The sequence below is a fragment of the Carassius carassius genome, chromosome 47 (assembly GCF_963082965.1).
Source record: "Carassius carassius chromosome 47, fCarCar2.1, whole genome shotgun sequence".
NCBI classification, from domain to species: Eukaryota; Metazoa; Chordata; class Actinopteri; order Cypriniformes; family Cyprinidae; genus Carassius; species Carassius carassius.
The window spans coordinates 17,583,641-17,596,156 of record NC_081801.1 but is presented as its reverse complement, the minus strand read 5'-3'; the positions used below and the strand labels follow the sequence as shown (position 1 = coordinate 17,596,156).

General features: G+C 36.4%; 1 protein-coding gene across 4 annotated transcripts in view; it reads right to left on the bottom strand.

Annotated features, from left to right (window-relative positions):
- LOC132130875 (bifunctional heparan sulfate N-deacetylase/N-sulfotransferase 1-like) overlaps positions 1-12,516 on the bottom strand; it is a 124,528-nt gene that overhangs the window by 19,159 nt on the left and 92,853 nt on the right. For all 4 annotated transcript variants that reach the window (XM_059542719.1, XM_059542720.1, XM_059542721.1 and 1 more), the window contains exon 7: positions 8,226-8,411. In XM_059542719.1, the coding sequence (XP_059398702.1) occupies positions 8,226-8,411 (186 nt within the window). The remainder of the gene's footprint in view (positions 1-8,225; positions 8,412-12,516) is intronic.

The following is a 12,516-nucleotide window of genomic DNA, read 5'->3' as shown; positions in this document are numbered from 1 at the left end:
GCATGCTATTGTCATTAAACAGTCTTTACTAGGTATATATATATATATATATATATATATATATATATATATATATATATATATATATATATATATATATATATATATATATATATATATATATATATATATATATATATTTGGGGTGTAACGGTTCACAAAATTCACGGTTCGGTTCGATACAATACACTGGTGTCACGGTTCGGTTCGGTACATTTTAGATACAGCAAAAAGAAAAAATTAGCAGATAAATTTCCTTGATTTTTATAAAAATGTTTTATTTATTAAAACTAACAAAGTATGTTTTTTTTTTTTTTTTACATTGAACAATTATGGAGCTATTCTTTACCCATCTTCTATGGTGTTTTCTTAGCAGCATACTGTATAAAACAAAAACAGCTCCTTATAAAAAAAAATGAAAATGTTATATTAGTTATGAACAAATACAAAGATGTAACTTTTTATATGGAACTCTATAACTCTTTATATTGAGTGTGTTTTTACTCAATTGGTTCTCTATAGGGCTTATGTTTTTTGGAACAAAGCAGGAATTACGGTCTGTCTGAAATGAGCTCGTGAAGGAATATTGTAACGGGGCTCAATTACATTAAGCATGTTCTTAAAACCTACGTTTTCCACTACAGCACAGTTACTCATTGCGCGGCTCGTCAAGCTATAACTGGCGGCTCGCATAGTAGCTTACAGTATCACACTGCCACTTGCCTTCAGAGCATGTGAGGCGGGAGCGAGCGGGGAGCGCGAGCAGGCGGATCCTGGACAGAGCGCAGAGCGGCAATTTCAAAAGGACGGTGTACGGAGCGTCGCATTTCCCGCTCCAATTTCGCTCTGCTCACACTACGAGTCTGAAGCATGCTCATTCAAGCCTGACCCTGAATCCATTAGTCTTGCACAGTCATCAACAGTAGACTATTTTCAAGCAAAACTCGGCTCAATAATGGGGTTCAAAAAGTAAAATGAGAATTCATACAGGTGTAGCCTATCAATATAAGTCGCACTAAGACTGCTTTAAAACTTTCACTGAGACCTCAAACAGAAAGCACAAAGCCTGTCTTTAAATTTGATTTTGTTTTGTATTAATTGTATCTTAATTTTAAATCAAGGTTTCATCAACCAATTGTCTGGATTTAATAAGAAGTAAATAGAAAATAGATAACCACGATACGAAGGAGCCGGTGTGAACCTGGAGTTTGTCTCATGAATGAACCGAAACTCAGCGTATAGCCTACTTGCCTCAGACCCGACAAATAGGCTATATATAAAGCTTGAAATGTCTACTTTTAAACAAAACAATTCAAAACGAAAGAAAACAGACTGCTCTCCCTCCCGTATGAAATGTGCATTTCTCTCAGGCGCGTTCACTACTGCGAAGATCACGAGTCAGCATCTTTCTAGCCGACAGACATAAAAAAAAATTAAATGTCTTCGGCTATATTTTACATATTCATAATCATTAATTTTGCCGGTTCGTTGTGACAGCTTTTAGGTGCCCTTAAATGTAACATGAATGCATCAGCACTGAAAACATAGAGATTTTTTTTTCTTTTGGGGGCATTTTGTTTGACATGCATGCCAGCTTTCGCTCATCCCACTATTAAAGTAAATCTGTTCTTAAACGAAAATGTATTGGCCGTGTTATTTCTTTTTTGTGGGATGTCCAATTTATATGTAGAAATGCACATTTGCAAAGGTGACTTAGTATGTTGTCGTAAAAGTGGCTCGCCTTTTGAATTTGCTCTGCCAATGTGGCTCTTGTGAAAAAAATAGTGAGGATCACTGCACTACAGAGTAAGGTGCTCGCTCACTCAGTACGCGCTGACAGCTCGTTCCAAAATGGCTTATGCGTTTTAACAGACCAAAAATAGAAGATCCTCCAATAACCAACAGGTCTGGTGTTTGGGTGCACTTTGGATTCCCTGTTAAACGCATTGGCCATTTTGCAACGCGCCTTCAGCCTGTATTGCTGAGTGAGCGAGTGCCTGACTGAGTAGCCTAACATAAACATATAAGTTGGTGTTTTTTTCTTCTTCGGGGGTGTCAGGGGCGTTGCCTGTTATGTCGTTTGGGTTATTGGGCTACCTTGTTGAACGCATATCATTATATTTCACTTTTTTTTTTATTTTCCAAATATAATTAATTAGTCCAACGAACCATTCGGTCCATAATGCGTACCGCGTACCGAACCGAAAGCCTCGTACCGAACGGTTCAATACGAATACGCATATCGTTACACCCCTAATATATATATATATATATATATATATATATATATATATATATAGGAACACAAACACACGGATTAAAAAATATATATTTTCATTCTGGTTTGCTCTTAGCAAAAATAAATAAAATCCTTCAAGTTCCATATGAGGAACGAAATGAGAACGGTCAAACATTAAGACTGCACTAACAGCAATAAATCTTATTAACTGCTGTTGTTCTTGATTTTTCAAACTGTTCTTGATTTTTCAAACTGATTTTTCTTGGTTTTTCAAACTGTAGGGATGTGTACCGGGTTTCGGTACACATCCCTACTTATACCTGACTTATATTTTTTCCTCTCACAAACTCTGATTTATTTTTTTGCGTGTTTTAAAAAAAAAAAAACAAGCAGCAAACAGAGAATAGGTGATGAAGCCGTTAAAATGCAACTATAGACGACTTATATATTTTTTCCTCTGACAAATTGAATTTATTTTTTAGCGTGTTTAAAAAAAAAAATAAAGAAGACATGCAGCAAATGAAAATAGGCGATTAATCCGTTAAAATTTTATACTTCAGAGCAGAGCTTGGGCCTAATATAGGCTATCCAGGTTTTTTTTTTTTTATTGCATCTGAAAATGACTTTGTTCATCACATTCATTTCACGCGCTCTGGCGCAGATCAGCCTCCCGCGATGCTCAGCTGTGGATGATTTAAAAATGTTTGATATAAAGGTTGCTGTCCCATTTTATACAGGAATTGTTCATTTAAAAAAATCGAATTATATTGTTAGTTCTAATTATATTATTAACACAAGTTCATTTAGACTATTTAACATGCCCTGTGACATTTGATCCTTTTTTTACTTATAAACTCCTTGAGAATTTAAAGTTAGTTTAATAGTATTTAAATTCAAGTTTAAAAAAAAGGTTTTAATTGCTTAATTGCTTAAATTATTTTTTATTAATTAATAATATTTTATCATGTTTATTCTTGTAGAAAATACGTGTTTATTCTTCAAGAAAATAAGGGAAAAAATAAGGGACGATCCGAATATTTGTTTTGCTTCACCAATTTATGTAGGCTACAATTATTAAAATAATAATAATAATAATAAAATAATGTCATTAAAAAATACCATTGGCCTGAGTAATTTTGACCATTATAGAATTGCGACTTTAAAGATTAGTGATTTAGGAGGTGAAAATACTGTGAAATCACTAATGGCATGGATTTTAGAGCATAACAACTGAAGGTTTATGAAACATTAGCCAATAAAGCATTTTTTAAAACAACGGAACTTAAAGTTGTGAACAAAAATATTATTTCAACCATACAGCATGTGAATAAATAAAATGCATACTTTTCATAACATTTCATTATTCATAAAATGCATAACGTTTCTGGTGTTTGGATTTGTACTTCAAAATAATGAGCTCCAAGTTTAAGAATAGCCCTAGACTATTCAAGAATAGCCTCAATCTGATTTAGTAAAGTCAAACCGCAGACAGTGAAGCTGCGTCACTGAGCGCGAGTCCCGCGAACTGTGAGGCGGGAACAGAGGATTCCGCTTGGTCTTGAAGCCTTCCGCAAACATCCACGATCACAAATAACAATGATTTTCATAAAATAATGATTAATTATTAATTGATGATTTGTTATTATCATTATGGTCTTGTGAAAATAATAATATGGGCTGCGAGAAAATAATGAACACAAAGAGTAGTGCTGCTGAGTGCAGGCATGTTTCAGCCCAGTAACACACCGTTCCTCAGAGCCAAAAAAAACAGACCGAATTCAGTTCAGCTGGAGGGGGTTGGGTTTTGGGTAGTTATGTATGGCTTGTGGGGGTCGAGATAAAGGTGTGAATTGCTCTTTCATATGGACAGTGTCTTATGAGGCTTTCACTTGCTGAATTGGTTTATAAAGGACTGTTGTTTTGTTTATAGACTAAAAAATGGTCTGCCCCCACGTAAGATTTTTCTAGTTCTAGTCGTTCATTTGTTATATTCAACTAATCAGAGGTTTATATTAAATTTATATAATCTTAATCAAATCTTAATATATTGCCCGCTCAAGCACATGCATTAAGTTTGCAACAAAGCACATGCAAAAGTAGCCTAATAATTGTGAAAAATGAGACATTTTAATTATTTATTAATAAACAAATGTTTTCTTGTCTGATGCAAGATGAAATTCACTGTGCTGGCTCTCTCTGATGAGAGAAATGCAACATTCACAAATTGCACAATTCGTTTAAAAAACATTTCAAGCTTTCTGTAGATGTTTTAATGTATGTGATACACCACGATATTATGTTAATTAAAAAAATTATTTGAAAAAATCAGAAAAAAATTATCATTATCAGAAAAAAATTAAAGTGATGAGACGGTTGGAACCCGTCTGGTTTTCACTCGCTTCAAGAGCGCTCCATCACGAGTACAATTCATGCCAACAGCCCATAATATAACTGCATATTCAGCAAGAATTAATGTTAAACATATTTAGCTATAGCTTGATCAGATGGTAACAATGACTGCAAGAGTCGAGCGGGATGTTAAGAGTTTGTCTGTTTCTTTTACAGATTATTTTCGGGTTAAAGCATGATTTAAACAGATTCACGCAATCGCTTTCGCAATAATGCGTTCAAACAAATGTAATCTTACAGTGCTACAACATTATCAGCATGCTATCTGATTTTGAAATCTTGAAGAAGTTAATCGATCTGTTTAGATAAAATAACCAACAAAATTTACTGTTAATTTCATCACAAACATCACAAACAAAATGTTCATAGCAGAAAGCAGCAATTAAAGATTTAATGCATACAACGTTATTTGTTTGGCATGTGATATAGGGAAAAAGGTTTACACAAAATAGCTACAGCTATTTTTTTTATTATTATTATTTTATATGCTACGTTATGAACATAACATTTCAAACATACTGAAATACTTGTACTAGTGAAGGCGGAGCGAGTTTCTGGTATCAGTGCGCGCGGAGGGGAAGTTGTTGCTGCTCACAGACTCTGCTGCGAGTGAGAGAGATGTTTCACCTGAAGAAATGAAGACGACCGTGGCAGAACGAGCACAGCACATCCGCCAAAAATCAACCTGCAGCAATGCTCGTTGATCGACTCGCCAAGCTTTATTTTTGTAGGTCGCATGGCAGTAAATAATTCGATAATATGACCATGCAGTCAATTCAGATATTTAATAAAAACATTAAACAAGCAGTAAAATAAAACGATAAAAAACGCACGCCAGGTCTACACCGGACACAAGTGGAGCGATCCAACAAAAGACAACAGAACACAGTGATGGATACACTGGACACGATACCCATCAGTGAACTGATGCTCGTTCTGTTTATGATGAAATGTTCTGACACTGTGTTCAGATGATTTGACACTATAGTGTGATGTCATCAAGTTTAGACACACTTTCCGCTGTGGGGCACGGATGACAACTCTCGTGTCTGGTGTAGACACACAGAAAGTGTCTGCTCTATTTACAAATAAGTTCTATAAGAAAAAAAAAAAAAAAAAACAACTAAACCAACGGCATAACGAGATGGAAATATAGACTAGCAAATATATTAACAGGTCCTCCGTCCATGACACTGACTCACTGCTGAGCTGCCAGTTTTAATCTTAACAGCTCTTAACGCCGAGTGGATGGTTAGATGCATGATAGGCTAGTATTAAATAAATAAAGAAAGAAAGAAAAATAAAGGTCTTTCCAGCATTAAGGTAATAACATAACTGTTTTTTTTAATCATATTGTTGCAGTTATAAATTTGACTGCTAAATGAATGATAAAGAACTATGTTAAACTTGTTTTGTAAAATTTCCTCGTCATTTGAATATCTGTTTAAATCATAAATCAGTTTTTTTTAGGCCATATGCTATTGCCCAACTTTAAAAGCAAGTAAAAGAAGGCTCCCTTTAAAATAACTTCAGTTGTCAATTACTAAAACTATTTTTTACATCTTGTGTATTATGTTGATTATAATGAAAGAACCTGAGTTTAATCGTGAGGACAGTTTATTAATCCATCCATTTATTATAGTTTCAAAGATTTAATCGTGCAGGTTTAATTTTATTCGTTTCTTGTTTTAGGCTAATTAGGCATAAATAATGGGAAAGAAATTATACAGTGCTTCATGTTTAAACATGCAACAATTTCTTAATCAGTTTACAGACAAATGTTTTTTCCCCAATAAGTTAAAGGACAGGTAACGAATAACAAAAATGCATGTTGTTTTATTAAAGGAAAAATATATATTTATATTGAGAATATAAATTAAAATATAGGCATAATATATGAAAATATTGACATTTTGCATATTAATCCATGTAGCCTACCCCCCTAAAATAGGCTACCACTTTTAATGCTCCAATGCAAAGTAAACCACAATTTCTTTTGAATAATATAACACATAATTAATATAATATAAATAATACTGCACACCTTTTAAATGTGTCAAATCTAAAATATGGTTTAATACCATGTAGCTTAGAGAAAATATAAGCACAGGCTCAGGCACAGGCTTGACATTTATCCTGCTTGAATTCGTTCTAAGAAATGCACATAACTTCATAAGTACCAAACTTTCGTATGTGGATATTAAATATTAAATATATTAAATATTTTAACTACATTAAAATATTTTAACTACCCCCAAGCGGTGCCATGCAGCCCGAGTTATTTTCTGTTCATTGCCAGTTCATTCAATAAAGACAGTTAACAATCTAGCTTCTGAGTACTAAGTTATTAAACCAACAATAGCGGGGTCAGTTAATTTTTGTAGTGGGCCGCGCAAACATATGTGTTTGGTTGCGTGGGCCGCAAGTTGAAAAAGGTTGGGAACCACTGTTCTAGAAGGTATAAGCCACTTAAAACCGTCTGTAATTGAGATTTTAACATGGTTAAGCAGCTCTTGATAGCTTAATGCTGTATCAAAAAAATAAAAAAGCACATCTATGCAGAAATGTTTGCTTTAGATTATAAGGTAAATCATCTTAGATGTTCACAGCTCCACATGTGCAAATAGAGAAACATGTTGTATTTCATCACCCATAATACGTAATCTCATTTGAGAGTCATTTTAGACTGGAGCAGGGAAGAAAATGACTAACTGACCTCAGTGTTGAAAAATGAAGTACAACAACTGGAACACGTCCACTAGAGTTGACATGTAACGAGTTGGAATGCTTCAGCTCTTACAAAACAGCATCCCTAATAACGTGGCCCACACATCTGCATACATGATCTTATTTGACAGCCAATGATGGTAGAATGAAGATGGTTTACATTATGCTTTTCCCCTCATTCTGAAAGGATTCTTTACATAATACATGTATATATTGCATTATGGACGACTGTCTGTGCTTCCTCATAAGCATCTTTTCCTGATATGAACAATGGATAAGACCTGTATGTCAGGATGAAGAAATGCTAGATGGCCCATGAGTGCTTCAAAAAAACAATAATGATAATATAGCTGCTGTTTTTGATTCCCAATGTTATTTTTTTTCTGCCCAAGTTTACAATCATACATTCTTACATTCACATGCACACAGAAACCGCTCTGTCATGATTCACGAGCCTTTCTCTATTGTACCCTGAAGCGATGCACAGCTGATGAAAAAATACAAAAATAAATAAAACTGAACTTTCACAAACAGTTTGCCCTTAACCTCCTACTAGGATTCAAAGCTTAAACCGTACACAAAATAGCCTGGGGTTTATCGTACTTATTCCAAACGGAATAAGAATTCAACATACTATCATTTAACCATACAGCTGTACAGGCTACAGTCTGAATAAAAATGTGCCATTTCTTTTTTTTATATAGAGAAAAACTGGCGCCTTGGTGCATATGCATATGTTAGCAACACATTTTGTCCCTAGGATAAAGGTTCAAGTCTGTTATTTCCAAATTCCATTCTGCAAATTTCTGCCACTTTTTATCTTTACTTTATCTATTAAAGTTGTTCTTACACTGATGCCACTGTGTATGAAGCCCCTACGGAAGCGCGCGGGTTTGAGGTGGGGATACTCCTCTGTACTAGTCACTTTGATGCCCCACACTTTCTTCCAGGCCTCGTACAGCTGCAAATGGATGGGATACACTCCAGAGTGATGGGGAGCCACCGCATAACCCATGTTTGTGGGAATGCCATGCTCCTGAAAGGGAACAGCAAAAACAACTCATTAATACCCAAAAATAGTGTGTTTCAGCATATGAACAACTAATTGTGCATAACTTTATCCCATTTTCCTCTATACCTCTACTAGGTACTCATTTTGTGCTGTAAAATTGTGCTTTGATGCCACATACTGTGTGTGTTTGCATGCAATTTGTTAATTTAAAATTAATTACACCTTAACTTTGAAGTTCGTACATATAAAAACTGCTGAGGCAACTCCTTCCTACAACATCTTGCTAATCTTTACAACAACAACAAAAAAAATATTTCTTTTTTAAATAAACAATAATAATAAATAATACATTTTGAAATACTACTTTCACTGTAGAATCAATGATATTTGGGTCACATTTTTAATCTTGCATATAAAGCAGGACTGTTATTATATATTCAAACAGGGGCAGTTTCTCCATTAGGGCGATTGGGCAATGAACCACAAAAGCCCAAAAGGGAAGGATTTTTTTCTTTCACATTCAACCATTGTTAAGCTAGCTTTCACTATTCTAGACTGTTTGTTCTGCCTCTAAACAGTCCAATCAGCATTGAGTTGCGTTTTGTGTAGTACCGCCCCTTTTTAGGCAATTTCTGTCAGACTAAGAATCGCCCCGAGTGCTCTCATCGACTACCATTCAAAGATATTTTTTTGCACTACAATTCAATCTCTTTGAGTTCTGGGAGGGCTCGCACTAACTTGCTTTCGTCATCATGTGTATCCTTAACTTGTGCAAGGATTGGTGGGAACAGTGACATACAATAATATTTAAAAACTATTTAGAATTTTAACAACAAGAAAAAATTAAAAACTGCTTTAATATCTTTATCAAAAGTAAAAAAAAAAAACAGCTAAGCAAACACAAATTCAGTTTTCAGTTGAACTTGATACTTGATCGACATCATGGCGAACGTTACCTCAGCGCAGATGAAGTGAGTAATATAAGTAAGCAGTGTAATGTAAGGGAGCAATGTACATTGGATATAAAAAGTCTACACACCCGTTCAATTGCCAGGTTTCTGTGATATAAAAAAAATTGACCAAGATTCATAATTAAAAAAAAATGTTTTTCCACTTTTAATGTAAACTATAATGTGTACAACTCAATTAAAAAACAGAAATATTTTGGAAAGGGGGAAGTAAAAAAAAAATGCATAAGTGTGTACACCCTTAAACCAATACTTTATTTAAGCATGTTTTGATTTTATTACACCACTCAGTCTTTTTGGTTATGAGTCTATCAGCATGGCACATCTTGACTTATTTATTTATAATATTTGCCCACTCTCCTTTGCAAAATCCTAATCCGTAAGATTGCTAAGGCATCTGCACAGCCCTCTTCGTATAACTCCACAGATTTTCAATTGGATTCAGGTCTGGGCTCTGGCTGGACCATTCCTGAACTTCAATCTTCTTCTGGATGTTTTGGATGTATGCTTTGGGTTCTTGTGCTGAAAGATGAAGTTCCTTCTCATCTTCAAATTCCTAGCAGAAGCCTGAAGGTTTTTTGCACCGCTTTAGTTCCAGAACTAAATGTACAGTACTATAGATTTCCCAGTACCATTTAAAGGCTTGCATTTGCAATGACAGTTGTGTACTAGGACGTGTTGTAAGCCGGTCGACAGCAATGTCATTTGTGCGCGGCATTCAACAACGTTAACAAAGAAGAACATCATTAACAACAGGAGAATGGAGGACACTGTGATCGGAGCTGTGTTTTTGTTGTGTCTCATAGGTTTCACAATAATGGACATGGAATGTCGACGTACAGTATACGTAAAGAGATTTAAAGAACGGAAAGGAGGACTACGAATCTTCAATGGCAACTGGCAGTGCTACATTGCTACAAGTGCCTGCACTTCAGCGTCTGACCATCTATCACTGTTCTCTATACTTGCTAAATAAGTTGACACAATGTTTACAGTATGTTACACAGCATTTTAAATCATGGCTGGTTAGGGTGTTTTCAAATGCGTCTGGCCAATCAATGTCTACTTACGTCACGGGTAGTACCAGTTGTGCTGTTTAGACCCTGCTCCGGAGTAGGAGCTAATTTGGTTCTCGAAAAAGGCAGTCCGGTACTAAGATCGCACCTAGTTCCGGCAGACCAAAAATGTCCAAAAGTGGGAAGTTCCACAATTAGTTCTGGTACTATGAAAAGGTTCTGGCAGTGTGAAAGGCCCTTATATTTACTGGTATTTGGAACTGTTCATAATTCCCTCCACCTTGAATAAGGCACCAGTTCCAGCTGAAGAAAAACAGCCCCAAGGCATGATGCTGCCACCACAATGCTTCATTGCGGGTATGGTGTTCTTTGGTGATGAGCGGTGTTGTTTTTCGCCAAACATACCTTTTAGAATTATGACCAAAAGGTTCAAACTTTCATCAGACCATAACACATTTTCCCACATGCTTTTTGGGAAACTTACAATGTGTTTTTGCAAATGTTAGCCAGGCTTAGAAGTTTTTCTTGCCACCCTACCCCATACATATGAAGAATATGGGAGATTGTTGTCACATGTAATACACAGCCAGTACTTGCCAGCAATTCTTGCAGCTTCTTTAATAATAATAATAATAATAATAATAATAATAATAATAATAATAATAATAATAAATTTTATTTGTAACGCACTTTACATCAATTCAATGACCTCAAAGTGCTACAATGCACATAAAACAACAAACTATATACTATAAACTTTAAAATTAGCGTAAAAAGAAAACAAAGACATAAAAATAGCATTTTTAGCCATAGGCTTTTCTAAAAAGATGGGTTTTAAGTCCTTTTTTAAAAGAGTCAACAGTTTGTGGGGCCCTTAGATGGACAGGGAGAGCATTCCACAGACTGGGTGAAGGTGATGCTGGTGATGGTGGATGACCGGGTCTGATGTGGAGTGCCAACAAGAATGGCTTCCGTTTTTGAGCTATTGAGTTGCAGAAAGTTAGCCGTCATCCATGCCTTTATCTCCTCCAGGCAGGTGGAAATTGTGGAGAGGGCTGCAGAGGGGCTTGGGTTTGTTTTAATGTAGAGTTGAGTGTCATCAGCGTAGCAATGGAAAGATATTCCATGCCGGCTGATGACATAACCAAGGGGGAGCATGTACAGTGCGAAGAGGGTGAGGCCAAGGACTGATCCTTGAGGGACACCACAAGTGACAGAGTGTGTGTCCGATTTAGCACCACCCAGGGAAACATACTCTGTTCTGTCCATGAGATATGATGTAAACCAAGCCAAGGTAGTATCAGAGAGCCCAATAGAGGAGTGGAGGCGGTGTAGAAGGATATGGTGATCCACGGTGTCAAATGCTGCAGTGAGGTCGAGAAGGATGAGAAGTGATGGAGATCCAGCATCAGCCATCATCAGTAGGTCATTAGTGACTCTGACCAAGGCAGTTTCTGTACTGTGGCCAGAGCGAAAACCATACTGGAACTTCTCATAAAGACTGTTAGTTATGAGATGGTTGTGGAGTTGGTCGGAAACTACCTTTTCCAACACCTTTGACAGGAAAGGGAGGTTGGAGATGGGGCGGTAGTTAGCAGGAACTTCTGGATCAAGGCTGGGCTTTTTGAGTAGTGGCTTGATGACCGCTTTTTTCAGAGACGTGGGGACATGGCCGGACCGAAGAGACTGATTGATGATATTGGTGATCATGGGACTTATTGCAGAAGAGTGACTTTTTATCAGGGCTGAGGGAAATGGATCCAGGTCACAGGTGGATGGCTTCATCTTCCTTAGCAGGACTTCAATTTCATGCTGAGTGATATCCTTGAAACAGCAGAGGAGCTGGGTAGTCCCAGATTGAGGGTCAGTGGATATTACTGGGGGGGTAGAAAAACTAGGGTGAAGAAGGGGGGGGGGGGCGGGGAAGCAGATACAGTGGGGGGGCTGGAGAGAATGGAGCGTATCTTTCCTACTTTTGTTTTAAAGAATCGGATGAAGCTGTTGAACCGCTCCTGCATATTATCGAAGTATAGGGGAGTCTGGGGTTCGAGGAGATGATTTACAGTTGAGAAAAGTTGCTTGGAGTTTCCAGGGCTATTGTTGATTATGTGGGAGTAGAACCGGGACTGTGTGTCACTGAGGGAC